This window comes from Bubalus bubalis, chromosome 16 (genome assembly GCF_019923935.1).
Source record: "Bubalus bubalis isolate 160015118507 breed Murrah chromosome 16, NDDB_SH_1, whole genome shotgun sequence".
NCBI lineage: Eukaryota > Metazoa > Chordata > Mammalia > Artiodactyla > Bovidae > Bubalus > Bubalus bubalis.
Genome location: NC_059172.1, coordinates 57,910,010 through 57,934,623, shown reverse-complemented (window position 1 = coordinate 57,934,623; position 24,614 = coordinate 57,910,010). Strand labels below are relative to the sequence as shown.

General features: G+C 51.0%; 2 protein-coding genes across 5 annotated transcripts in view; both read right to left on the bottom strand.

Annotated features, from left to right (window-relative positions):
- Positions 1-838: 838 nt before the first annotated feature.
- LOC102405498 (apolipoprotein A-I) lies at positions 839-2,859 on the bottom strand. The gene is made up of 4 exons (XM_025266849.2): positions 2,713-2,859; positions 2,449-2,511; positions 2,113-2,266; positions 839-1,504 (listed from the first exon to the last, which is right to left on the bottom strand). Exons 2-4 carry the CDS (start codon positions 2,489-2,491, stop codon positions 904-906), a joined length of 798 nt encoding a protein of 265 aa, XP_025122634.1. The 5' UTR covers positions 2,492-2,511; positions 2,713-2,859; the 3' UTR covers positions 839-903.
- Positions 2,860-11,063: 8,204 nt separating this feature from the next.
- Positions 11,064-24,614, bottom strand: part of SIK3 (SIK family kinase 3) — a 264,012-nt gene continuing 250,461 nt past the window's right edge. For 2 of the 4 annotated variants that reach the window (XM_006056875.4, XM_006056876.4), the window contains 5 exons: positions 23,223-24,100; positions 14,276-14,439; positions 13,250-13,382; positions 11,995-12,165; positions 11,064-11,282 (listed from right to left, as the gene is read on the bottom strand). In XM_006056875.4, the coding sequence (XP_006056937.2) occupies positions 12,008-12,165; positions 13,250-13,382; positions 14,276-14,439; positions 23,223-24,100 (1,333 nt within the window). In that variant the 3' untranslated portion in view covers positions 11,064-11,282; positions 11,995-12,007. The remainder of the gene's footprint in view (positions 11,283-11,994; positions 12,166-13,249; positions 13,383-14,275; positions 14,440-23,222; positions 24,101-24,614) is intronic. The other 2 variants (XM_025266844.3, XM_025266845.3) reach the window with 1 other exon arrangement.

Here is a 24,614-nt window from a genome sequence, read left to right as displayed (position 1 = left end):
CACCCATTTATTCTACCCAGGATCTGGGAAAGCATACAGTGAGATGATGGATATGAAAGCAGCTTGGAGATTAGAATGGGCTCGTTACTTGCAAAAGGTGGTGATTATTTTTCTTAGGTCAGAAAATAGGGGCTGGCAGGCTTGGAGCCCCGAGGATGGGGCTGGCACTGCTGGGCCTGAGGAAACAGCAGCTGTTCTGGAGCTGGGTGGGAGTGTGAGGAGTGGCAAGAGGCCCTGGTGAAAAAGCATGTGTTTGTTAAAGTACATTTTGAATTAATAAGGGAGGAAGGAGCAAGCACCAAGCCCTTCATTTGAACCTGCCCTAGGAAGGAACCACAGGAAGGTTACTATGGGAACCTTCAGGTCCATAGACTCATTAAGGTCCCTCCAACCTCAGCTGCCCTTGAGCAGGAGGGCTGCGGAACTATGTCCCCTGCGGGGGAAACGCTGGGGACAGGGAGCCCACTTCTCCCAGTAAAGCCACTACTTCCTGCTTGAAGCTCTTTCAGGGTGCCTGCATTGGATCATCTGTCACTTTGCCTGGTCCTCTATTTCCTTCCTGTTTGGGCCTCTAATGAAAGAGCGTCTCCTAGCCCACTCTTCAGACCCCAGACAAGCAGGCCCTGTAACATCAAGGCCTTGAGAGGCCAGTGTTTGGAGCTCAGGACTCCACTGGGACATCATCAGGTGTCCCTGACCACCGCCCCCTGGAGGCCCCTCCAGGATCCCCCCATACCCATTCTCCCCAAACAGAATTTTTGGCTTTTGGAAAACTTATTGTTTAAAAATCATCATTGAATCTTCAACAACAAAAAAAAATTACAACCCATCACACGTGTTCCACTCCGGAAATGTTTATTCTAAGAAACCGAAGTGATGGCCAGGGGGGCAGCCCGAGGTGTCTCACTGGGCGTTCAGCTTCTTGGAGGCCTCGTCGATGGCGGCCAGGATGCTGACCTTGAGGCTCTCCAGCATGGGCAGCAGGCCCTGGCGGAGGTCCTCCAGCGCCGGCTTGGCCTTCTCGCCCAGCGCCTTCAGCTGCTCGCTGGCCTTGGCGTGGTACTCGGCCAGGCTGCCGCCGCCCTCCTTGAGCGCCTCCAGGCGCGCGGTCAGCCGCTGGCGCAGGTCGTCGCTGTAGGGCGCCAGCTGCTGCCGCAGCGTCTCCACGTGGGCGCGCGCGCGGTCGCGGAGCTCCTGGGCCAGCGGGCTCAGCTTGTCCTGCAGCTCCTGCACCTTCTGGCGCGCGCCCTCGCGAAACTCCTCGCCCAGCGGCGCCACCTTCTGGCGGTAGATCTCCACCTCCTCGTGCCACTTCTTCTGGAACTCGTCCAGGTAGGGCTGCACCTTCTGCTTCACCTCCTCCAGGTCCTTGTGCATCTCCTGCCTCAGCGACGCTGTCTCCTTTTCCAGGTTGTCCCAGAACTCCTGGGTCACCGGGCCCAGCTGTTCCCGCACTTTGGACAACGTGCTGGCCAGGGTGTCCCAGTTGTCCAGGAGTTTCAGGCTGAAAGGGGAGAGAGAGGAGGGCTCAGGCTAAACCTCCCGGGCCCCCTGGCTACCCCCAGAGCTGCAGCCCAGCGCCCGTGCTTGCCCCGTGTGAGACCTGGGCACACCTGTGCCTGAACGTGGGGTAGCTGGGGACAGATCCTTAGCCTGGCGTCTCCCACCCACGGTCTCCCCCCTCCCCCCCCCACTCCCCACTGCATCCCATTGACCAGATGGATGGAGGAGTTAGAAGGAGACAGAGCTGGAGCTGGTTTTGGTGCCCGATCCTGTCTGTCCCCAAAGGTGGGCCTTTTAAGGACCTAGTCTCTACTCTTCCAGCCCATTCTCCTCTCTGAAGACAGCCGTCTCTGTTGCTGGCTGGAGCTGAGAAGGGAGTTAAGAACAGGCAGGGGCGGAGTGCAGCGCGGAGAATACTGACCAGACAGCGCTGGTCTGTCCCTTGCTGGGGGGCCCTGATCCTGCTTGTGGATCCCACTCCTTGCTTCTATGGGGCCCATCAGATAGGAGGTGGGGATTGGGCCAATCTGGCTGCTTCTTCCCACAGGCTTCTCCATCCCCCAGCACTGACACCCCCGAGCCCTGCCCCAGGCACAAGCAGGTTCTTACTTGAGCTGTTTTCCCAAAGCGGAGGCTTCGAATTGGGCCACATAGTCTCTGCCACTATCCTTGATTGCTTCCACATACACGGTGGCAAAATCCTTCACCCGATCCCAGGATGACTGGGGGTCATCTTGCTGCCAGAAATGCCGAGCCTGGCTTCCTGCGAGGAAGAGGGGAGACCCAGATCAGACCAGCTCTGGGCCGGGATCTGAGCAGAAGTGCTTGGCAGGGGAGAGGGCTGCAAGGGAGTAATTCTACTCCCTGGGCCCAGGAGGGTGGTCTGCAGGGGTTCAGGGAGAAGGCTCCCCCCAGTGGTTGGCTCCCTAGGTTAGGGGCACCTACCCGTCAGGAAGAGCACAGCCAAGGTCAGCACCACGGCTTTCATCTTGAAGGGATGTGGGTGACCTGGAGGAGAAGAGGAGCCCAGCTGAGCAGGGCTTGAAGGAGCCCGTGCACCCTCTACTCACTCCAGCCGGGAGGAGGAGGCGGGGCACAGGGTGGGGAGGGCCAGGGGTCCAGAGCCCCCAGCCTGGGGTAGAGGCTCGGGCGGGCCAGCATCCCAGAGCCTCAAATGCCTAGAGCTGGGGAGCGGGTAGCAGCACTTACCTCAATGGCCAGCAGTCTAATCAGCCAGCTCTCCCCCAGCCTATTTATGTGTCCAGGCAGGGCTGGGCTAAGAGGCTGATAAGCCCAGCCCAGGCCTTGCCGCTGCTCACTGGTCCTGGCGATGTGGAACTCAGAGTTCAAGGATCAGCTCTGTCCCTGGGGCCAGACAAATAGAGCAGGCAAACAGGAAGCTCCGGGGGCTGCAGGGCCAGGGATCAAGAGTTCCAGCAGGGGTGGGAGGGGGTGTGTACAGGCGTGCAGGTCCCCAGAGTCGGGGGTCAGCGGTACCGGCCCGTCTCCTCTGTGGGGATTGTGTGCCTCCCATTGTCCATTGTGCCATCGCAGCGGGTGAGAGGAAGGAAGGAGGAAAAACACAGAGGCTGCCAAGGACGGCCGGGACTCCTCCACTCAAGAGGTATTCTCCCCTGCTGGCTCCTCGCATTCCAGGGTGATTATCTCACCCCCACCCTGCCCCAACTTCACAAAGGCAGCAGAGGTTGCTCCCATCAAGGCTGTCCCATCTTTCTCTCATCCCCACCTCGCTCCAGGCCCTCGCAGACCTCCCAGACTGGAAAGCAAAGGTAACCTTGTGCTTGGAGGCTGCCTGGGGAGAGAGAGGACGGTACTCAGGGGCCCCCAGACTTTGAGATGTCTAACATTTCCAAACACATTCTAGAGACCAACACAGAGTTGCCAACTTTTCATTTTGTCATCTTACGCACCGCCACTCCCAACCTGACCCAAACCCTACCATCAACTGTAACCAACCGTAATCTCTTCCAAATCGATTTTTTTTCAAGTCTCTATTGAATTTGTTACAATATTGCTTCTGTTTTATGTTTTGGTTTTATGGCCATGAGGCATGTGGAATCTTAGCTCCCTGACCAGAGATTGGTACACCCTCTACATTGGAAGGCAAAGTCATAACCACTTATCCTCCCATGGAAATTCCAAGATTATTTTTTAAAGAACTTCCCTGGCGATCCAGTGATTAGGATTAAGGGCTTTCCCTGCCAAGGGTCTGGATTCCATCTCTGGTTAGGGAGCTAAGATCCCTCAAGTGGAGAGGCATGGACAAATAAAAAAGATTTTTTAACACCTAAAAAGGGCATAATCTCAGAATAAAGGACAGTCGCTTAAATGGGATACATAGATCTTTGCATTGTTCATTTTGACCTTGCATCCCACACAAGTGAGAATGGACACCATCCCTGAGGGATGGCTGATGTCGAGGAAGGACCTCTGGACTGCTAGCAGCAGGAGCCTGTTCTCTTATTTCATTCATTTTTGCCTTCAACTTGCAAAATCCTGGAGGAAGCTCATGAGCCCGGTATGCAATCTGAGTTTGGTTTCCTATCAGTAAAATGAAGACAAAAATGGGGGTGGTTGGAGGACAGACCCAGGGAAGTCAGTGCTGTGTGTTCATTGGTGTTTGCAGTGACATTTTCTAAGATTTCTCCTGGAAGGTGTGACACCCCCAACACCAGGTCGCCGACAAGGCCTGGGTCGTAGAACCTGTGAGCATGCAAGCGGAGAGGATTTTGAGATCAGCCTCTCTCCACCCCCATCTCCAGATGAGGAAACCCAAGAGTGGAGGAATCTGCCCAGTGTCCCTGATCTCCCAGGGCATTGGAGGCAGGGCTGCACTTAGAACCCAGGTCTCCGGACTGAGGACCCAGGGCAGAAACGTGCCCTGTGCCACCTACCCAGGAAACTCCCTAAGGTTCCAGAACTCAGCCAGGGGCTACCGTCTGCCAGATGCCACAGTGGCGGGGCTCCAGGCCTCTCCCACTCTAGTAGCCTCATGCCTTTCTCCCCAGAGGGGAAAGCTCTGGAGCTGGGCTACCTTCAGTTCGAATCCCAGCTCTCCCACTTGTTAGCTGAACCTCCCCCACACCTCAGTCTCTTATCTGTTAAGTGAAGATAACAATAGTCATCTCCTCGAGTTACAGTAGGCGTAGCAAGTGGATGGAGAATAATGTCCCTCCACCCCTGCCAACATGTCCATGTCCTGCTCTCTGGAACCTGTGACTGTTCCTTTAAGTTGCAGAAGAGACTTTGCAAATGTGATTTTAAGTCCCTTGAGAGGGACTTCCCTAGTGGTTCAGTGGTTGAAGAATCTGCCTTTCAATGCAAAGGACGCTGGTTCGATCCCTGGTTACCGAACAAAGATCCCAAATGCCCTGGGGCAACTAAGCCTGCAACTACTTAGCCTGTGCATTCTGGTGCCACAACTAGAGAGTCTGCGCATGACAGCAAAAGATCCCATATGCCGCAACTAATAAATAAATATTAAGGACCTTGAGATGGGGTGACTCTCCAGGGTTATACAGGTGGCCGTGTCATCACAAGGGTCCTTACATACACAAGAGGGAGGCGGGAGAGGCAGAGGCAGAGAAGATGGGAGATCAAAAGCAGAGGCCAGAGGGGTGTGATTGTTGGGAGGGGGCCATGAGCCAAAAGATGCAGGCAGGCTCTAGAAGCCGGATGAGACCAAGAAGAAGAGTTTCCTCGGAGCCTCTAGGAGCAATCAGCTCTGCTGATGCCGTGCTCTAGACTTGCGTGACCCTTTGTGGACTTTTGACTTCCAGACCCGTGCTGTAAGATTATAGCACTAAATTAGAACATGCATGGCAAAACTGAAAGTGCCTGGCACTGAGTAGACAGTAACCATTCTGCACCCCAGCACCCCAATTTCTGGCCTTGTGTCCCCTGCTCCCACTGAACACACTCACACCGGCAGAACAGAGCTATGAATGACTTCAGTCTCTGATGGCAGAAGTAGGGGAGGGGTAGGAATCACATTTTCTCCATGTGGCCTTGACACGCAAATGCCCAGATGAGGGGGTGGCCTACCCCCAGGGGACCCAGCAGGGAGGAGGGCTGCCACTTGGCCAGCCTAGTTCCCAGCCTTTTGTTAGAGAGTGGGAGGGAAACCGGTTCCCTGCTCAGGGCAGCTCAGGGGTGTCTGGGGACGAGAGGTTCCTTTCTCAGCCTGCATACAGAGGACCACAGAAGCTTACCACTTGGGTGCTGTTTTGCCCTGCTTTAACTGAAATGATTGTGGCAAACCTAGTATCTGACAGCTGCCAGTTCTTCAGTGGCCAAAGCATTTTCACAATGAACTGAAAGGCCAGCAGGCCAGATATTCTCCTTGTTTGGCCCGTGAGAAGCCTGCACCTGAGATCTGCTAAGAGTTGCCTTACGACCTTCAGCCATCAGTGTTCAGTGCTGGCAGGAAGGGAGTCGGGGCCTGGCTTCTAGCTCTTTGATGGTTGCCTGTTGGCCAGCAGCAGCTGGGCCTCTGACTCCCAAAGCCCTTGATAATATCTTACCAAGCTGGAAGCTTTCTTTTTATCTATTTTTAAACTTTTTATATTGGAGTATAGCCAGTTAATGTTGTGATAGTTTCAGGTGAATAGCAAAGGGACTCAGCCTTATATATATATATGTATCGATTCTCTCCTAAACCCCCCTTCTACCCAGGCTGCCACATAACACTGAGAGTTCCCTGTGCTATACAGTAGATCCTTGTTGGTTATCCATTTTAAATACAGCAGTGTGTACATGTTGGGCTTCCCTTGTGGCTCAGCTGGTAAAGAATCCACCTGCAATGCGGGAGACCTGGGTTCAAACCCTGGGTTGGGAAGATCCCCTAGAGGAGGGAAAGGCTATCCACTCCAGTATTCTGGCCTGGAGAAGTCCATGGACTCTATAGTCCACGGGGTTGCAAAGAGTCAGACACAACTGAGCGACTTTCACTTCACTTCACCTGTTGATCCCAAACTCTCTCTCTTCTCCCAGTTCTTCCCCACTCCTGGGCAACCATAAGTTCATTCTCTATGTTTGTTTCTGTGGAAGCTTCCTTTTTAAATATGTGGCTGTGTTGTTAGTTACTCAGTCATGTCCGACTCTTTGCAACCCCATGGACTGTAGCCCTCCAGGCTCTTCTGTCCATGGGATTTCCCAGGCAAGAATACTGGAGTGGGTAGCCATCTCCTTATCCAAGGGATTTTCCCCACCCAGGGATCAAACCCAGGTCTCCCGAATCACAGGCGGGTTCTTTACCGTCTCAGCTTGTTCACTAGTGTGTCTGCTCCATCTCACTGTAAGGGGTTTGGCTCAAGTCGGCCCATGCCCCTCCGTTACTAATATTTTGGAATAAGAGAGACTTTCTGAACAGAGGGCGATGGGAAAACCACAGCCAACAGCAAATGGAGCACATCTCAGGACCAGACTTGGGGTCCATCCAGTCACTGTCAGAGGCACCAAGTACCTGGACTGGACTAGCTGTTAAGTGGGTGCAGGGCCCACCAGTGTCGGTCCTTAGTCTTACCACCCTGTTCCCAATGTGGGGGTCTCCCCAGTTACCTTACGGAAGTGGGTCCCCTGGTGTGTGTGGGAGTGTGGCTGGCTGGCTGCAGGAGTGGATTTTGCTCAGGACTGGCCATTTTAGAATTGGTGTCTCAATGCCATACTGGTCAGTCTGCGCTGGGAGGACTCTGTTCCCTGCTGGGTCTGGCACATAGCAGACACTCAGCAAATATTTGCCCAGTGAACTGTTCTGCGCCCCCGAATCTGGAGGGTTACTTGAAAGAGCGGGCTTGCAGAGGAGACGAAGGAGTCTTGCGCATACAGCCTGTATCGGGGACCCTGCTCAGAACATTTACTCTGTTTATGGTGCAGGTCAGGACGGGAGGCTTGAGGTTGGGAGGTCTGGATCAATTGGGGAGGGAGGAGATCCCCATCACCACCACCCCTGTTGACTGATAATCTTGTCGCAGCTCCTGGTGATAGACAGAGCCCCAGTTTAGACCCCAGCACTGGGAATCATAACCAGAGAAGAGTCTCTCCTGCCCTCCTGCTTAGGAGACTAAGGTCATGGCAGAGCAGGAATGGAGGTCTAGCTCCTCGGTAGGTACACCAGCCTTCTGAATCCTTCATCTGTGCAGGTGGAGTGGGGCGGGTGTGGTGGGGAAGGAGAATACCTCAAAGTCAGAAAGATGAGCAAGGACCTGTCAGCAAGGCTTCCACCTTCACAACTCAGACCCCTGGGTCCACATCCAGCAGGCAGGCCCGAGGCCTCTGACCTCATCTCCAGGGCATTTGGGCTGCCTGCAGCAGGGCGTGGCACCTTCCACAGAAGGTTCTTCCAGATTACTTGAAGGCATCTGGTTTATCTGTTTGGTTTCAGAGACACTCTCACCCTTCCAAGGGAGTGTGTACAGACTAGAAGATTCCCCACCCCCTACCCCCAGCCCTTTTTTAAAAAACACTTTATTTTGTCTTGGGGTAGAGCCCATTGACGGAGAAGGCAATGGCAACCCACTCCAGTACTCTTGCCTGGAAAGTCCCATGGATGGAGGAGCCTGATAGGCTGCAGTCCATGGGGTCGCGAAGAGTCGGACACGACTGAAGTGACGCAGCAGCAGCAGCAGCAGAGCCCGTTGACAATGTTGTGGTAGTTTCAGGTGAACAGGGAAGGGACCCAGCCATACATCGGAAGACCCTTCTTGAGAAGGCTCTTTTCCGCTCTCAACAGTCCCATAGTGACCTTCTAGTCACATGGACTCAAAAGATTTTCTAAGTTCCCTCCTTTCCCTTGTCTTTCTATGAAGTGAGGTCGCTCAGTCGTGTCTGACTCTTTGCGACCCCATGGACTGTAGCCTATCATGCTCCTCCATCTATGGGATTTTCCAGGCAAGAGTATTGGAGTGGATTGCCATTTCCTTCTCCAGAGGACCTTCCTGACCCAGGGATCGAACCCAGGTCTCCTGCATTGTAGGCAGACGCTTTACCGTCTGACCCACAAGGGAAGTCCTTTCTATAAGCTCAGCATTTCCAGCTGCAGTGATCTTTCTTCATAGAAGGCTTCTAGCAGCTATTTGTGAGCCATGGCTGGGACCCTCCAAGAAATTCTACCCTGTCCTCTGGAGTCCAGGTATGGAAAAAGGGGAAAACTATAGCAAAAGTCCCCTTCTATCTTAACACTTAGTTGGTGTCCATACCACTGGGTTGACTGAGGTCACTCCACAGATGCCCCAGCCTCTGCCAGCTCTTTGAAGTTCCCCTTCTACTCCTTCAAAAGTATCCTCTCAAGGAATCTGTTTTCCATCAGACTCAGCAAACTGCAGTGTTCTCTTCTGAGGGGGCAGAGTCCAAGCCAGGTGTCCGATGACCCAGCGTGAGGTCCAGTTCAGGCTTCTGGAGAATGCTCCTCTCTCTCGGCAAGGTGAGATAAAGCAGAGCTCAGGGCCCCACCCTACACGTCCTCAGCCTCCCACATTCCAGCTTCCAGCCTGAAAGTTTCTCCCAACTAGACTCCAAACACAAGGCGAGTAACATATCAGCATAAGATCATCGTCAGGTGTTTTATTTTCACAATCCCCTACTGTCCAACCAAGTTACCAAGCTATAACTGCCCACCAAAAAATGACTAAAGGTCTTACTGCAGCTTGGGTCTGGAGATTTTTTTTTTAATCCTTTTTTTAGTTCAACATAAATGAGAAAGAAAAAATACTCTGACATTTTCAAAGAACAGAAGTAGGAAAGTATATTCATATACGTTCAACATATACTGCGCATATTGGTTACTACAATACAAAGCAATGATTTTTTTAAAAGTGTAGTTTGCAAGATGGCACGGTTAATAGGCTCACTGGCTTTCGTCTGGGTGCTTGCTGGGGGCGGCAGTCTGCTCGTCCATCAGTTCTGTGAACAAAACAGGCTGAGCGTGTGGTCGGGGCCGGCAGGCATGTCAGAGCAGCAACGAGCCCAGCGAAGTCAACAGTGGCTGTTCGGGCTCTCTCAGTTGCTTCCAGAAGGTGAGTAGCTGGTGGCTCCCACCAAGGAGAGGAGATGTGGGGACCATGGAAACACGGAGAGGTCCCAAGAAAGGCTCTTGCACTGCAGAAACCCACTCGAGGGATACTGGGTCCAGGAGCTGAGCTGCCAACATCAGAGAGAAGGACAAGCTACATGGGGGATCCTGGCAGCAAAACCAGGATGGCCATGCTGGGCACCCGCTTTCTTCTGTGCAAATTCAGGATGAAAGATGAGGAGGGGCCAGGGGACCTGTTACTCTGCTTCCCCAGAAAAATGGATCAAGAGTATTTAATTAACATCTCTTCCTTGTTTTGAAGATCAGAAGGCGATAACCCAGATCTTCTGCCAGCCCCCCAGCCAGCAGAGAAGACTTTGGTTTCTAACGGTGAAGGAAAATAAAGATAATGACACAAACAATAGCTATTGCAGATGCACTGCTTCAGCGGGAGGCGGGGCGCGCAAGGAGACCACGACATCTGTCACTGGCACGAGTGAGAACCGCTCACAATTACAAGGTCTAAATAAAATACTTTGAACAAAAGGTGCAAGTCACAATTCAAATAGAACAGAATCTGGTTAAACATTTCTCTTTTAAACAAAAATTTCTTTTGTTTGTATTTATTATTAATAATAATAACAATAATAACAATAATATCAACATTTACCAAAAACAATTCCTACATGATCAAGAATTAAAATAAGAGGCTGAGGATGCGCAGAGAGGAGGAGAAGGTTAGGAGGGTGGCAGGACCCAAGACAACCTCCTGTTCTTCTTGCCTGTGACAAAGAGGCTGAAAGGGAAAAGCATTATATATATATAGATATATATATATGTATGTATGTATTATGTATGTGTACAGATACATACATATATACATGGAGAAACAACCCTTGTTATAGCACAATATAACATGAGAAGGGAAGGGGACACACACAGTACCACTGTTGGGTGTTCAGTCCACGGGCAGAACCAGCAGGATGATAAAGGCAACCAACTTTCTGAGTTACAAGAGGGGAGCGGAGTTACACACCAAAGAGACATTCCAATTGGCAACCCATCAGCGCCAGGCCACTCTCAGCCTCCATGCTGACATTCTCGTGTGGTTTTGGCTTGGCCAGACATGTTTGTCAGTGGATCCCAGCAGAAAAGACCTCTCCAGGTTCCAGGCTTGGAGTGTCTCTTTTTGCTCTCCAAGGGCCAAAGGCTGCTGCCCCTTCCCTCTTGTCTCTTTCTCCGGCCACTACATTCCAGAGTATGTTGCCCTCCAGCTTTTGCTTCTGCGTAAAAGCAGTTCAGGCACTGAAGGGCACTCTGCAGACAGGCTGGGGAGGGAATGGCTCTGGGCCCTGGCCACCATACGCTAACTGCTTTGCTCTTCTGTCTTAAAAGGGAAAGAAAAGAAATAAGAAAGAAAATCACCTCCCAAAGAAAACATACCTAAAACCAAAAACAACCAAAAATAACCCAAACCAAAAACCAAACCAAACCATCAACTCAAATACACCAAATACACTTTCACAAAAGGTGGCAAACATGGATTTCCTGTTTATTTCCTTGGTGACTTGGTCATACAGGCGAACATGGCAAACCCCCCTCAGAACCCAAAAGAACAGCACACTGATGAGCCAAATGGGAGGAAGGGGGCCGACACTCTGGTGGAGGGAGAACAACGGCAATTTGGCGCAATGCTGCTAGATACTGTTGGTTTAAAATCAACCTTTTCATTCCCGCACTGTACAGAAACCTGCAACAGAGCAGACACAGAGAATTAGTTTGAAAAGACAAAGACTCAAATATTCCATTGAAAACTTTCAAAAAAATGGTTCACTTTACCTCAGATATTTTAGGAGGATTTGCTGTACGGAGGCTCTAATAGAGATTTGCCAGATGGCTTAACTTTCATCGAGTCTTTTCTGTCAATGAATTTTCAAAGACAGAACTGATACTACCTGTTGTGTATGTTTAGGCATTACTCCTGCAAAATCGGCCAGTTGACCTGTTTTCTACTGCTGGCCTCTGATCACAAATTTCTGGTATATTTTTCCACTTGCAGCACAGCCTTAGAAAAGATCTGGCTAGACATGTATTCTTGCTGAATTTCATCCTTTAGGACTGAGTTCAAGAACCACCTCCTTTTCCATTACTGTGGCCAGAAGTCCTGTCTGTCCTCCGAAGCTCACTTACTCTTTGAAGGCTATGGCACCGATAACGTGCCTTATCCTCAACAGTTCGACCAAGGGACCATGGCCAGTATTTCTTCTATATGCCCCCATCTACCCCTCAAACAATTAGCATGGTGCTTAATGAAGGAGCAGAAAGATGCAAAAACCTTGGCTGGAGGAGTGGTGTTGTTAAGGTCATTGGCTCAAAGTTCATGTGGAAGGCATCTCCTGATGGGATCAGGAGCTGACACTGAGCCAAAGGGCTGGTTTGGCTCCGGTCAGGGTGATACTCACTTTCCATCTTTTGCTACACGCCTGCCTGTTCCATGCTGAAGGAGACCTCGGGGTGCTTATAGCTGAGCAGTATGTCTGTGATGCACGTGGATGGGTAGCAAGAGGAGTTTAAATGCTGGCTGCCGTCTGTCAGGTCTGGGTGCTCCTGACCTCCAAGACTCTCCCCGCATTCTGCAAGACCAGAGAAAACTTGGGAGGTTTGCAGGGAGCTTGGGTGGGCGGTGGGCAAGAGGTAGACAGAGGAAGAGAGAAGTCTGAAACTTCTGCAGCCCCGAGTTCTAGTTCAGAGCAGGCCCTCAGTTTGGTTAGCAACCATGGCTGGGGACCAGGCTTCTTCCTGTTGCCCCCACTGTCCATTTCCCCCTCTTCTTTACTGTCTCCCATTGTCAGGCTGTCAGCTCCTGTGGTGTGGGATAAGACAGCCTCGTGCTGGCAGACTCTGACACCTGGGCACACTCTATGCTCAGGGCATGGGCCTAAGCACTTTAAACTCCCAAGCACAGGCTTCCCAGGTGGTGCTAGTGGTAAAGAACCTGCTTGCCAGTGCAGCAGACGTAAGAGACACGGGTTCGATCCCTGGTCAGTAAGATCCCCTGGAGAAGGAAACGGCAACCTGCTGCAGTATTCTTGCCTGGAGAATCTCATGGACAAAGGAGCCTGGTGGGCTATACAGTCCATAGGGTCGCAAAGAGTCAGACATGACTGAATGACTGGGCATGCATGCAGGAAGCTAGCAACTGCTCCCAGCACAATCGAGGACATGGGCTCTATTGTTTCTGTCACTTTACAGAGGGGGATCTTGGGGGTCAGAAAGGTTAAGTGCCTTAACCTGTGGAGCCAGTACAGAGCAGTCAGGATTAACTGCAGATCCATCCACTCCCGGGTCTGTGCTTTTATCAGCTAAGATCCCCTCCCTCTACTGGTTCTAACGGGAGGCAGACATTAGGACACGGTGCCTTCTCCTCAGAACCAGAACAAGAGTAACTGAAGGAGCATCTGAACATGCATTACAGACAGAACAGTGACGGTCCTGTGCTCAGTCAGGAGCGGGGCTCCTCCGTGCTCTCACACTCAGTGCAAGAGAACTGGGGAAAGGCGGTGTCCAGAAGCCCACAGGGACGCTGTGGCTTCCCATGGACTCTTCCTACAAGAGGGGAGTGGTCACTGGTGAAGAGGGAAGGGGGGTTTCTAAATACTGCAGCAGGTTGCAGTATTTAGAAACTTCTTTGGGGTGCCCATGCATAATGCCCCTTACCCTCGTTTTCCCCGTCCTGGAACTGCTGGCTCCCCATGAGCGATGACTGACTGAGAACTGCATCTGACATCCGGGCAGAACTAAGTGCTTTCCCCGCCACGAGACTCATGCCAGGCAAGTTGTCCAGCTGCACCTGCAGAAAACAATTATTAAAAGAAGTAAAGAGATCCGAAAACGTGCCTTAAGAGACCGCTGTGCCCTTCAAAGGAGCCCAGGCAGAGGGCGGCCTCAAGCACCGTCCCAAGCACTGCTCCCCAGGCCCCCTTCCTCTGCAGGGCTATCCAAAGGGGGATGCTGTGGGGGGAGCCAAGGCTGGGGCGGGGGTGCGGGTGGGGAGGGAGGGGCACAGGGAGTCTCAGCTGGCGCCCCTGATGTCTACATGGCGTTCCAGCACCAGGTTTCTGACCTGGCTCAAGGCCATGAGGAGTCTCTTAGGGCAGCAGTGTCCAGCAGCACTCTGTTCAAGGACAGGGATGTTCTCTGTCTGCCCCGTCCAAATCGAAAGCCGCTAGCCACAAGTGGCTACTGAGCCCTGGAATGTGACTAGTCTGACTAAAGAACTGGGTTTTGCATTTTATTCTGTTTTAATTACATTTAAAATTGAAAGGTCACATGTGGCTGGTTGTGGCTGTATTTGTGCCGCCGAAGAGTCTGCCCTAAGGCAACAAAGCTCTGCCAAGCGGACTAGCTCCCTTGAAGTCTGAATAAATTCAAGGCAGCTGCCAGAGTAATAACTGAGAGTCTGAAGGCGCATCTGCTGGGGCCTGAGTTTCAACTGTCTGGGGAGAAGTTCAATAACTAAGACTACAGGAAATGGATGCTCTTGATCCTCAGCTTCAAACGTGGAGCTCGGCGTCAGCAGAGATTCTCCTGGAATTTCAGGCTTGTTACAGTGATTCAGAGACATGCTCCCTGAGTGCTCAGGGGCGCTGGACTCTGATTGAGGAGAACAAGAGACACCACCCCACATTCCTAAGTTCTGCTTTCAAAGACCCCGCTTCCAAGAAGCAGGAGGGGCCGACGTACATAAGCATCGTCACTGTTCTGGATGGTGTGATGTCTCTGGAGGGTGCGGGGCCTCTGGTGCTCGCTGACTGAGGGGTGAGCGGGGTACCCAAGTCCATTGTGATCTGGCAGCTCCATCGCTTGCCCAGGAGAACTTCTATCCATGCAGTTCCCTAGGACGGACTCTGAGGAGACAGAGCAAAATAGGGCAAGTCAGCAGACCTAGCACTTCTCTCAGTCCACTCTCACCAAAGAAGCATCTTGCAAGGCACAGTGGGCCAGGGTGAGGACCACCACTGGCGGACCACTCTCGACCAATCCTCAGCTGGCTGGTGACGCTCGGAGGAGCTTGGACCAGCCTGACAACTCTCATCCTTCCCGGGCCTCTCTCTGCAGGGATCATTCCCTTATGAGAAAAAAATCCATGTATTAGTGGTTGGCTGAACCTTGTCTTTTCTCTTCATTTCTCTGTTGATTTGACAGTGCTATGTTCCCAAACCTAGATGCACAGGAGAATCATTCTTGGACCTTCAGGACCTCCAGCCTGGGAGAATAGCTTCCACCCTGTGGACGCCTCTCTCTCTTCCCTTGGCTTCCCCTCCATACCCTGCCCAGTCCTCTCCTCTCCTCCTCCGACTCCAACCCCAACTCCTTTCAAGGGTCTTCCTCTCTTTACCTCTATCCTTGACCTTCTCATTCTCCCCACACTTACTTTGGCAATATCATCTATTTTCATGGCTTCAACTACACTGCTTCTATGTAAAGAATTACTAAATGCTCTTTTAAGCTCCAGATCCAAAATTCTAACTATTTACTAGATATCTTTCCCTGGATGGCTGAACAACATCAAACACTTCACAGGTTCAATTCTGAACTCACCAGCTGCCCCACAACCAACACCTCCTTTCCTAATCTTCTGAGTATGAGTTCATGGAGTCCCTGCTGATTCCTTACTCCTGGTTCCACATCACCTGAAGTCTGAAGAATCTGCCTCTCCAGTGTTGGTCACTTTAATCTCTTTCTTTCCAGTCTCATTGCTTTCACGCAAGTTTGGTTACCTCCTGCCTGGATCACTATAATAGGCTCCTAATCATTCCTCTTCCACGGCCCTACAAAGATGAACCTTTCTATAGTGGAGCCCAAACCCCTCATTTTCCCTGGCCCAGCCTCTCTTCCAATAAGCATCCCACACAACTCACCCCTACATTCTAAGCTCTGGTCAAAGGGGACCACTCACGATTCAGTGCATTTGCTTTCACCTTTCTCTCTCCCTGGAAATGCTTAATCTTCTACTTCCATTCCTGCCAGTTCTAATCAATGTATCCTTGTAGGTCCATCTCAAATGTTATCATTTTTATGAAACTTTCCCTTTCAAACAGAAATAAATCATTCTTTCCTTTCATCGTCAGAAGACTTTACTAGACTCCGATTATGTAACATCATTCCTGGCACCATCTTCAATGCTGTGTTTGTGTTAATGTTTCATATTAAACTGTAAATTCTTTGAGGACAAGAATTATTACATGCATGTTTATGAGCCTTCAGTATTCCAGAACACTGTCCGATACCAGTGTTTAGTAATATTCTGATATCAATAAACACTCTCTTAATATAGGTCAGTCACCTGTCAGAGTCACGATGGTCAAGAAGACAAGGATGGTCAAGAGTACCAAGGCCACACCAAGGTTGACAGGGTCCTCCTGTTGGCACGACTGGCTCCAGTCCTTACGAGTCTAGCACTTGAACATGTGTTTTCTCTGGTTGGTTGGTTTTTCTGGGTTAAAGTTCCCTGGCAACCACCGGGCTTATCTCACAATGAATGGTACCTTGGTGAGACCAAGTTTTTAAACAAATTTTAATGGGAAACACAGTCCTAACGCTAACTGCACCAACCCAGTATCTATGTGAATCATGAAAATAACACAGGCTGCGTGAGTGATGTGTAAAGTATTTCAGGTCTCTATATTCAAATGGTCTCCTTAACCATCACGGTGAGGCCAGGGCTTAGGGGCTGGGGTGGGACAGGAAGGGAGGGGAACGAAATGACATGCACCTTGCCGGTAATGCAATGGAGAGGAATGGGAGCTTCCAAATGACCAAGAGGAAGGCGAGTGAGACTAAGCTGCTCTGTGGGATGAGGTCACCCACCCGCCAACCAGCCCGATCCCCGTCAGTGGGCACAGTGCGCGTGCTGGCTGCAGGTCCAAATGAAGGCCACGGGCAGGAAGTGGTGCAAGGCTGCCTCTGGGTGATATGTAGGCTAAATCTCCCTCCCTACCATCTCTCTCTGTGAAATGTGTTTTTATTCCTGAGAAGGGGGTTTCTCCACATCTGAACACCCACCCTCCTTTTGGCCCTGGCTGTGGGAAGGTCCCATGGATTCCGTCCTCGCCTGCCCTCTTCACAGCCTTCAGGTCTGATGTGCACTGAGACAGATGGAGCCCTTCTTGACAAATCTCACGACATGCCTTCCTGACTCCCCTGCCTGGAGCTCAGAAGCCCCAGGCCTGGATCCTGGCTTCACCAGAATTCCTGGGCGAGTTACCTGACTTTACTGGATCTCACTCTCTTCATCTGCCAACAGGACTCACTCCACAGGCCTGTGGAGTGCTTACTTGAGTCTGGTCCTCTGTAAGAGCTCAGTAAAGACTGGTATTATTTATACTCATTTCAGAGATGTTATTTCTGAGAGGATGGGGCACAATGAACCAGTTGACAAAAACAAACAAGAAGATGATTTTATCACAGAATCCTACTTTGAGAATTATGGGGCTAGTTTACCACAGGTAAGTGAACAAGTCAGCCACTGAAAATTTAATTTCCAGAAAAGAAGCCTCTGGTTTAGGAGATATAAATACGAGTTCAAAACTAGATGAAAGGGAGTTCCCTGGTGGTTCAGTGGTTAAGACTTGGCGCTCTGGGGCTCGGGTTCAATCCCTGGTCAGGGAACTAAGATCCTGCAAGCCTCATGGCCGTGTGTGTACTCAGTCACTCAGTCCTGTGCAACTCTTTGTGACCCCATGGACTGTAGCCACAAGGCTCCTCTGTCCATGGGATTTTCAGGCAAGAAAACTGGAATGGGTTGCCACTTCCTCCTCCAGGGGATCTTCCTGACCCAGGGATTGAAGCCAGGTTTCCTGCACTGGTGGGTGGATTCTTTACCACTGAGCCACCTGGGAAGCCACATAGCATAGCCAAAAATAAACTTAGACAAAAAAGAAGCATATTAATAGGGGTTGGGCAGCAAACCAGGGGTCTTTCTATTCAAATTTCAATATAATTCACAGGTCAAAGATCAGGAAGGGCTGGCACCCTTGGCTTGGCAGATATACTTGGAAGGGGAAGAATGCGAGGCAAGGGGGTATAAAGAGAAGAACATAAGACTAAGAATTCAGGGGATTTGAAGCCAGGTTCCAGCTCCATCACAGTGTATGAACTTGGACAAGTCATTTAACCTAACCTCAATTTCCCTATGTGAAAAATGAGGGTTGTTCGGGGGCTCAAGAGACAACAGGTGTCAAAGGGCTTTTCATAAATTGGAAAGGACTACACAAGCAAAGTAATTATTTTTAGTAAGAATGCTGAGTTTAGAGGGCCCTTGTGGTGATGGACAGGGAGGCCTGGCGTGCTGTGATTCATGGGGTTGCAAAGAGTTGGACACAACTGAGCGACTGAACTGTGACTCTATAGAGGAGATCCACTGACCAGTTTGGCAAGGGAGGCACTGTGTGTTAAACAGACTAACCCGTTGAGCAAGGAACAGGAAATTGAGGCTCAAATCTTTGGCATTCTTTATGCCAATTCAGTAGCTGAAGGAACTGTCAAGCTCACCAAAGGATGCAGAAAGAGGATGCCAAGAGCAGGATTCTCAGGTATTTACCTAGGCAAAGCTGAGAAAGTACAGAGGAGGCGAAGACCATCTGATCAGGCAAGAGGAAAAAATACACAGACGGACACAAGGCACGCCGCCCGCCCACCCAGGGAACCGTGGGGCCGCGTGCACCACTCTCTGTGGGATCTGTCAGTGTTGACTCGTCCTTACTCATTTACTGGGTCTTAAGAGAAAATGAGAGAAGCGCATGTGTGCATATCCCTCTCAAAGGTTCTGGAGGGTGAGCCCTCCCAATCTGGCACCATTTGACCCCTCTATGGGGCCTGAAGTCCTCCAGGGCTGCTGAAGCTGAGCAGGCTCAGGGAAAACGTGGTCTTCTCTGTGAGTTCAAGCTGGTAATCTCACTGCATAAACTGTTATGCTATCATATTTATTTTCAAAGTTAAAAAAAAAAATCAAGTGTATGTAATAACTTTCATAGGGGGAGATAAACCTATTTCTACTCCTGGGGAACAGAAAGGGAGATTACAGGCAGCATGGGGCATGTCTAGCCCTGACCTTCTACATATTTCAAATAGACCTCTGGCAGGCTGTCGGCTCAGCTCTCTGGCAGAGCCTGGCCCCACACTGATTGGTGGCAAGTGGCCATAAAATAAGCAACTATGGCCATTGATAGGACGGCATTTAATTCTCCTTGACTAACGTCAGCAATCCCTGATAAGCTACCCTTAAGAAGTTTTGGAAGGATGACACTAGCTCTGCTGCTTGTAATTACACGTTTACAGCATTCATTACGCAGTGCTTCATGTTAAGGCTGATTATGAGCTTGTCTACCCCCATCTCCCCAGCATAAGCTCCCTGAGGGCAGGTTCTCTAGCTTTTCATCCCTGCCTTCCCCACTGGACCTAAAATACAGTCTTATGTGACCTAATCATTCAATAAATTTTGTTGAATTTGCTCTGTCATAGAAGCAACAGATGGAATGTTTGGGGGCTAGTGTGTAATTACACAGATAGAGAGGTATCATTAGAGAAAGCAAGAGGCATTCCCACCACCCACAAAGATAAACAAGGACGAGCTGCCCCCACGTGCCTGCAGGGTGGTAGGGGGAGAGCATCACAACCCTTTCTTGGCAAAAGTAATGGCAAATTATCTGATGATTCTTTGTTGATGTCAAACTGCAAGTTCTCAAGTTCTTAAGAGTAGAAGCATCTCAGGTTAGGGCTTCCCAGGTGGCTCAGTGGTAAAGAACCCGTGTGCCAATGCAGGAGATGTGGGTTTGATCCCTGAGTTGGGATGATCCCCTAGAGGAGAAAATGGCAACCCACTCCAGTATTTCTGCCTGGGAAATCCAATGGACAGAGGAGCCTGGTGGGCTACAGTTCTTGGGGTCGCAGAGAGTTGGACACAATCGAGGGACTAAACAACAACAACAACATGTCAGGTTAAAGCGGGGAGAGACTGTGGAGTCCGGTTTCTCCTGTAAAAGGGATCATAAAACATATGCCCAGGGTGGTTGTGAAAAATAAATGAGTAACTGACTGGAGGGCACCAAGCCCGGAACAGACGTACTACAAACACCTTCTTGGAGCAGGCACCTAGCCAGCATCCCTCACTACACAGATGAAGACGGGGGGAGGGGTTATGTGCCAGTGGGGTCACAGAGGAAGCTCCTGTGCTTAAGGTAAGGACAATGGGGGATGCCTCAGTATAGGAAGTAGTTTAAAGCATGCAGACATACATTCCTGGAGGGTTTCTAACTCTGGAGCAGCTTTGGGCTTCCCTAGGCCATTTTTTCTCTATTGCATTATCTAACTGTACTGGATCCTAAACCCATGTGGTAATCAACTGGGGGCTTTATTCATTAAAGATAATTGTATATATGGTTCCAAAAGTCTAAAACAGAAGTGGAAAGAGGTTAGAAAGAGGCAAGGTAATAGTATTCAAGAAAAGGCGTAAGCTAAGTTAAACAGTGAACTAGGCAGACACAGGAAGGGTTATCTCTAGCACATACTGGCACGGGGGACAGGAGGTAAGATTATGGCCTCTAGGAAAGGTCTTATCAAAGGTCGGGTAAAGGAGATCTAAGAAAAAGGAGGATTTGGGGGCAAGCAAACCTGATCGTGGTAGTGGAGAATCCACCTGCAGTGCAGGAGACCCCAGTTTGATCTCTGGGTCAGGAAGATCCCCTGGAGGAGGGAAAGGCTACCCACTCCAGTATTTTGCCTGGAGAATCCCATGGACAGAGGAGCCTGGGGGGCTACAGTCCTGGGGTCGCCAAGAGTCAGACATGACAGTGTGACTAAGACTTTCAAACCTGATCATGAGGCAACAAGAACAGGGTATTTTTGAGCTGAAACCTTTAGGGGTGTATTTACAGCTGGATTCTTCCAGAAACCTAAAGAGAAAGAGACGCATGCAGAGAAGAGTGGTGGTGATGGCGGTGGGTCTAAGAAGGCAGGGAGAAGGGAGAGGGAGAAGAGATCGCAGGCACTCAGCTTGGGGAACGGTAGGAGGGATCTGTCAAGAGACTCCTGACTCATGTGTTGGTCTGAAGTGAACTGATTTAAAGCTGCTGGATCCAGATCAGACTCTGGGTTTCAGGAAACCTTTGCCTTTAGCTTCTAATTTCTTCATGTAGACTGCACTTCAAGGAAGGCAGCTTGTCTCCCCCTAAAACATTCCTGAGACACTCTCACCCATGGCCTTTCCTCATGCTTCTCCCCTAAATCCAAACAGCAAAATCCTCTTCATCCACCAAGTCTGTGCGTGGTCAGTTGCTCAGACATGTTTGACTCTGAGACCCCATGGACTGAAGCTCGCCAGGCTTCTCTGTCCATGGGAATTCTCCAGGCAAGAATATTGGAAAGGGTTACAAGCCCTTCTCCAGGGGATCTTCCCGACCCAGGGACTGAACCTGCATTTCCTTAGTCTCCTGCATTGGCAGGTGAATTCTTTACCACTGGGCCACCGGAGAAGTCACCAAGACCTTACTCAAATGTCACCCACTGTGGGAAACCTGGCTCTGCTCTGAAAGAGAACCAGTCTCCCCTGGCTCTGGTGCTCCCACAGCACCTGAACTTGCCACGTTCTGCCTTCCTTTAGGCACTAAACAGACCCGCAAGCCGGCCAGAAGGGGTGGGGTTCCTCTGACAGTCGGAGGACACGAGCACATTCAAGCCTCCTGGTCTCTGTATATAGTTGTCACAGAGGAGGGAAAAGTGAAAGGAACTGAGAGAGAATCATTTTTGAAGAAAAATATTTCAAAAGGTTATTTTCACATACGGCAACGCAGGGTGAAGGGGTGGAGAGTGTGCACTGTTTGCTCGCTTGCTCCTTCCTGGAGTCTTGCACACGCGGTGTGTGCTCAGGACACGTCTGCTGGAGTGGAGTGAGCAGCTCTCGGGTTCAGTGCCACTTCCTAGCTGTGGACCTTGGGGGTGAATTACTTAATCTGTGCCTCAGTTGTCTCACTGGTAAAATGGGGATGGGAAGAGCTGTGAGGATTAGGCGAATTTACGTGTGACCAGCCTCTGGTGTGCGGCATGTGAAATGCGCTAGGGACATGTTAGCTCGCCTCCTTTTCCGATGAAAGCTGTCGTTCACACAGGAAGCTTTCCCAGCATCCCTGATGCCGTCAAACTGCCTCTGCTAGAACACTCCCAGCCACAGAAAGCTCCCAGTCTGCTCAGCAGCCTCTTCTGGAAAGTTCTTGCAAAGGCTTCCCTGGGGGTTGAAAGCTGCTGCAACTCTCATCCTGGTCTTGGCTTTGCCTCATAATATGAATCCAGAGAAATCTAATCCTTTTCCATATGACAAGTGTGATGGCTCTCCTGAGTTTTCCCCCCAAGCCTAAACGTCCCCAAGTCTGTCAGCCAATCCACCTATGACTTGGTCCCAAAACCTCCCCCTAGCCTACGTCAACTCAAAAATCCAGCAACCGCAGGTGGACACAATACGTCTGACCGGTGCAGACCTCAAACTGGATGGTACCCATCTGCTCAAAACCCCAGGACCTAACGGGGTTTATGGAACTGCATCCCTATTGGCGCTCAATGAGCACAAGCTGACGGCGCCACGCCCTCTTCACATAAACGGACTCAGGCTCGGGTCTCCATCCTGCCCTGTGCCTGGGGACCCGGCTGCCCCAGGAGCTGAGTCTGGTGTACTGACTTTAAAGTGCAGGGCAGGACAGGCTTCAAGAAGGGAGTGTGGGCAAAGTGCCCAGTTTCAGGGTTGAATATTTTATGGAGAAACTTGCTTTCAAGATCTGTGATGACGGGATGGATGTCAGTCCAGATTCTGGGTAGGGTGAATGCCATGACACTAATGAAAGGCCGCTTCTGAGCGTAACTCACTGACAGTGACGCCAACCTCCTTCCAAAGGAAAATGAGTGCCCTCGTTAATTATCCAGTGATGCTAAATGACACAGCATGGCGTCCCTTGTGATGCTGTAACATCCTGTACTTAGCTTATTAACGAAGTGATCAGAATAATAATACCTCAAATTGTTTAAATCATACATTCAGATGATCAAGTATGCCTCTCTCCCCCTGTGTCACACACACAAACATTATGTATCAACATAAACACATATGTGTATGTTTTAATCTTCATAAATACTCTGCAAAGGACTGTTATTCCTCCTGCCGTTTTTCACGGATGGGGAAATAAGAACCTGAGGGTTAAGTGACAAGGTCACTGCACTCATAACAGAGGCAAGTCCAGGACCGAGGGACCCTGACTTACTCCAAAACTGTTTACGCTAAACCCTGTTTCCCTAGCACTGGCTGACTTTTTTCTATCACAGAGGTTAAAGCTAGCTATTTTGATGACAGATGAGCAATTCTGGATTCTAAGGAACCACAGTCTGAATATGGGAAAACAAGGAATACATCTTGCTGACCATCATCTGTGTGTTCATTTTCTATCACTCTCTTTTAATTCTGCAAACAGATTCCCTTCCCCATCAGATACCCATTTCCTACGTGCTTCTCCCCTAAAAGGTCCTGCAGGTCTTCTCAGGAATTCTTTCTCTCTTAGCAACCCAGAGTACCAGCTGAAAAAGGTAAACACTGCTGAGTTCACTGAACGAGGGCAGGCTGGCCCAGAGATCGACCCTGCAGGGCTCTTACCTCGGCTGGACACCTTATTTCTAGTGAAGGCGGCAGCCGGCTGTCGGTACGGATGGATCCCCAACTCCTGTGCGTGATTCACGGTTCCCAGGAGAGATTCAGGGTCCCCGGGGCCGCCTGTACTCAAGAGCAGGGGGCTGTCATGGCAACCTTTGGTCAATGTGTTCCCGCTCTTCCTGTCTGGGAAGCCGTCCTTGGCCCCCTCGCAGGAGCACTCCTCCTCCATGCTCTCTGAGTGCACGAGCGCCGCCTGGGGAGCGTAACCGTGGGTCGGGGTCGGGGAGGAGACCTGCGAGATACATTCTTGCGCCCTGATCTGCAGAAGGTGCTGGGGGCTGGTGTGGTGGTGGTGGTAAGAGTCAGCGTTCTGATACGGCAAAGCCTGGCGCTCCGTCATGCTTTGTCCCCCAAGGCCAGGAGCCAGACTCCCGGCGTCCCCCTGGTTCATGTGCCGGAACAGCTCTTGGTATTCCTGCTGCTGCTGCTGCTGCCGCTGCCGCTGCTGCCTTTTGATGAGCTGTGCAAACTCCGCCGGGGGCAGCCGCATGTCCGAGTGGCCGGTGAGTGAGTGCCGGGGGGAGAGCAGTCCCTGGAGGATGTGGGGCACCTGCTGGTGTCGCGTGTAGTCTGGCGGCGTGGGGGACAGCAGGGCCTGCTGCAGTGCCGATGTGGTATAGTGCGGTGGCTGCTGATGTGCACTGGGAGGGAAGGTGGGGAACTGGTCAAGCGGAGGGACTTTCAGGGCGTGGGTGGGAGGTAACCCCGCTCCTGGTGAGGGGTTGTAGCTGCTGGGGGAACCCCGGGACTGGTCCGAAAACAGGTGGGGGTGTAAATGCGCCTGGTCGTAGTTAGCAGGGGAGAACCGATTCACGTTCAAGCTGCAGACACAAAAGGGAGTGAGTACCAGGCATCCGTGTGACAACTGTGTAAACCCCGGGGACGGCTGCCACTCCTCCTCAGCAGCGCCTCTGCTGGTACAGAGAGCCGCGGGCCCAGGGAGGACGGCGGTGCAGGCAGTACCCCCACCACACCCTCGCGCCTGAGGGTAGCAACATCACTTGAATTAAGATGTGCCCATCTCTTAGACTATGAGTGACGGAAAGAAACAATCCTAGAAGAACAGACGAGGGTAACTGAAATTTTTACCTACTCCTCTAACTGGCCCTCTTCTTCTTTGCAGACCTATAGTAAGGTGGTAGTGGTGTTTAGTCGCTAAGTCGTGTCTGACTTTTTTGTGACCCTATGGACTATAGGCCACCAGGCTCCTCTGTCCATGGGACTCCCCAGGCAATAGTACTGGAGTGGGTTGCTGTTTCCTCCTCCAGGCAATCTTCCTGACCCGAGATCAAACCCACATCTCTTATATCTCCTGCATTGGCAAGCAGGTTCTTT

Bases quoted from the DNA above. Each gene is read 5' to 3' on its own strand.
- LOC102405498 (XM_025266849.2), bottom strand. From the start codon at position 2,491: ATGAAAGCCGTGGTGCTGACCTTGGCTGTGCTCTTCCTGACGG. The intron at 2,267-2,448 runs GTAGGTGCCCCT...TCTTCCTCGCAG, and splicing joins GGCTGTGCTCTTCCTGACGG to GAAGCCAGGCTCGGCATTTC. The intron at 1,505-2,112 runs GTAAGAACCTGC...CTCCCCTTTCAG, and splicing joins GCTTTGGGAAAACAGCTCAA to CCTGAAACTCCTGGACAACT.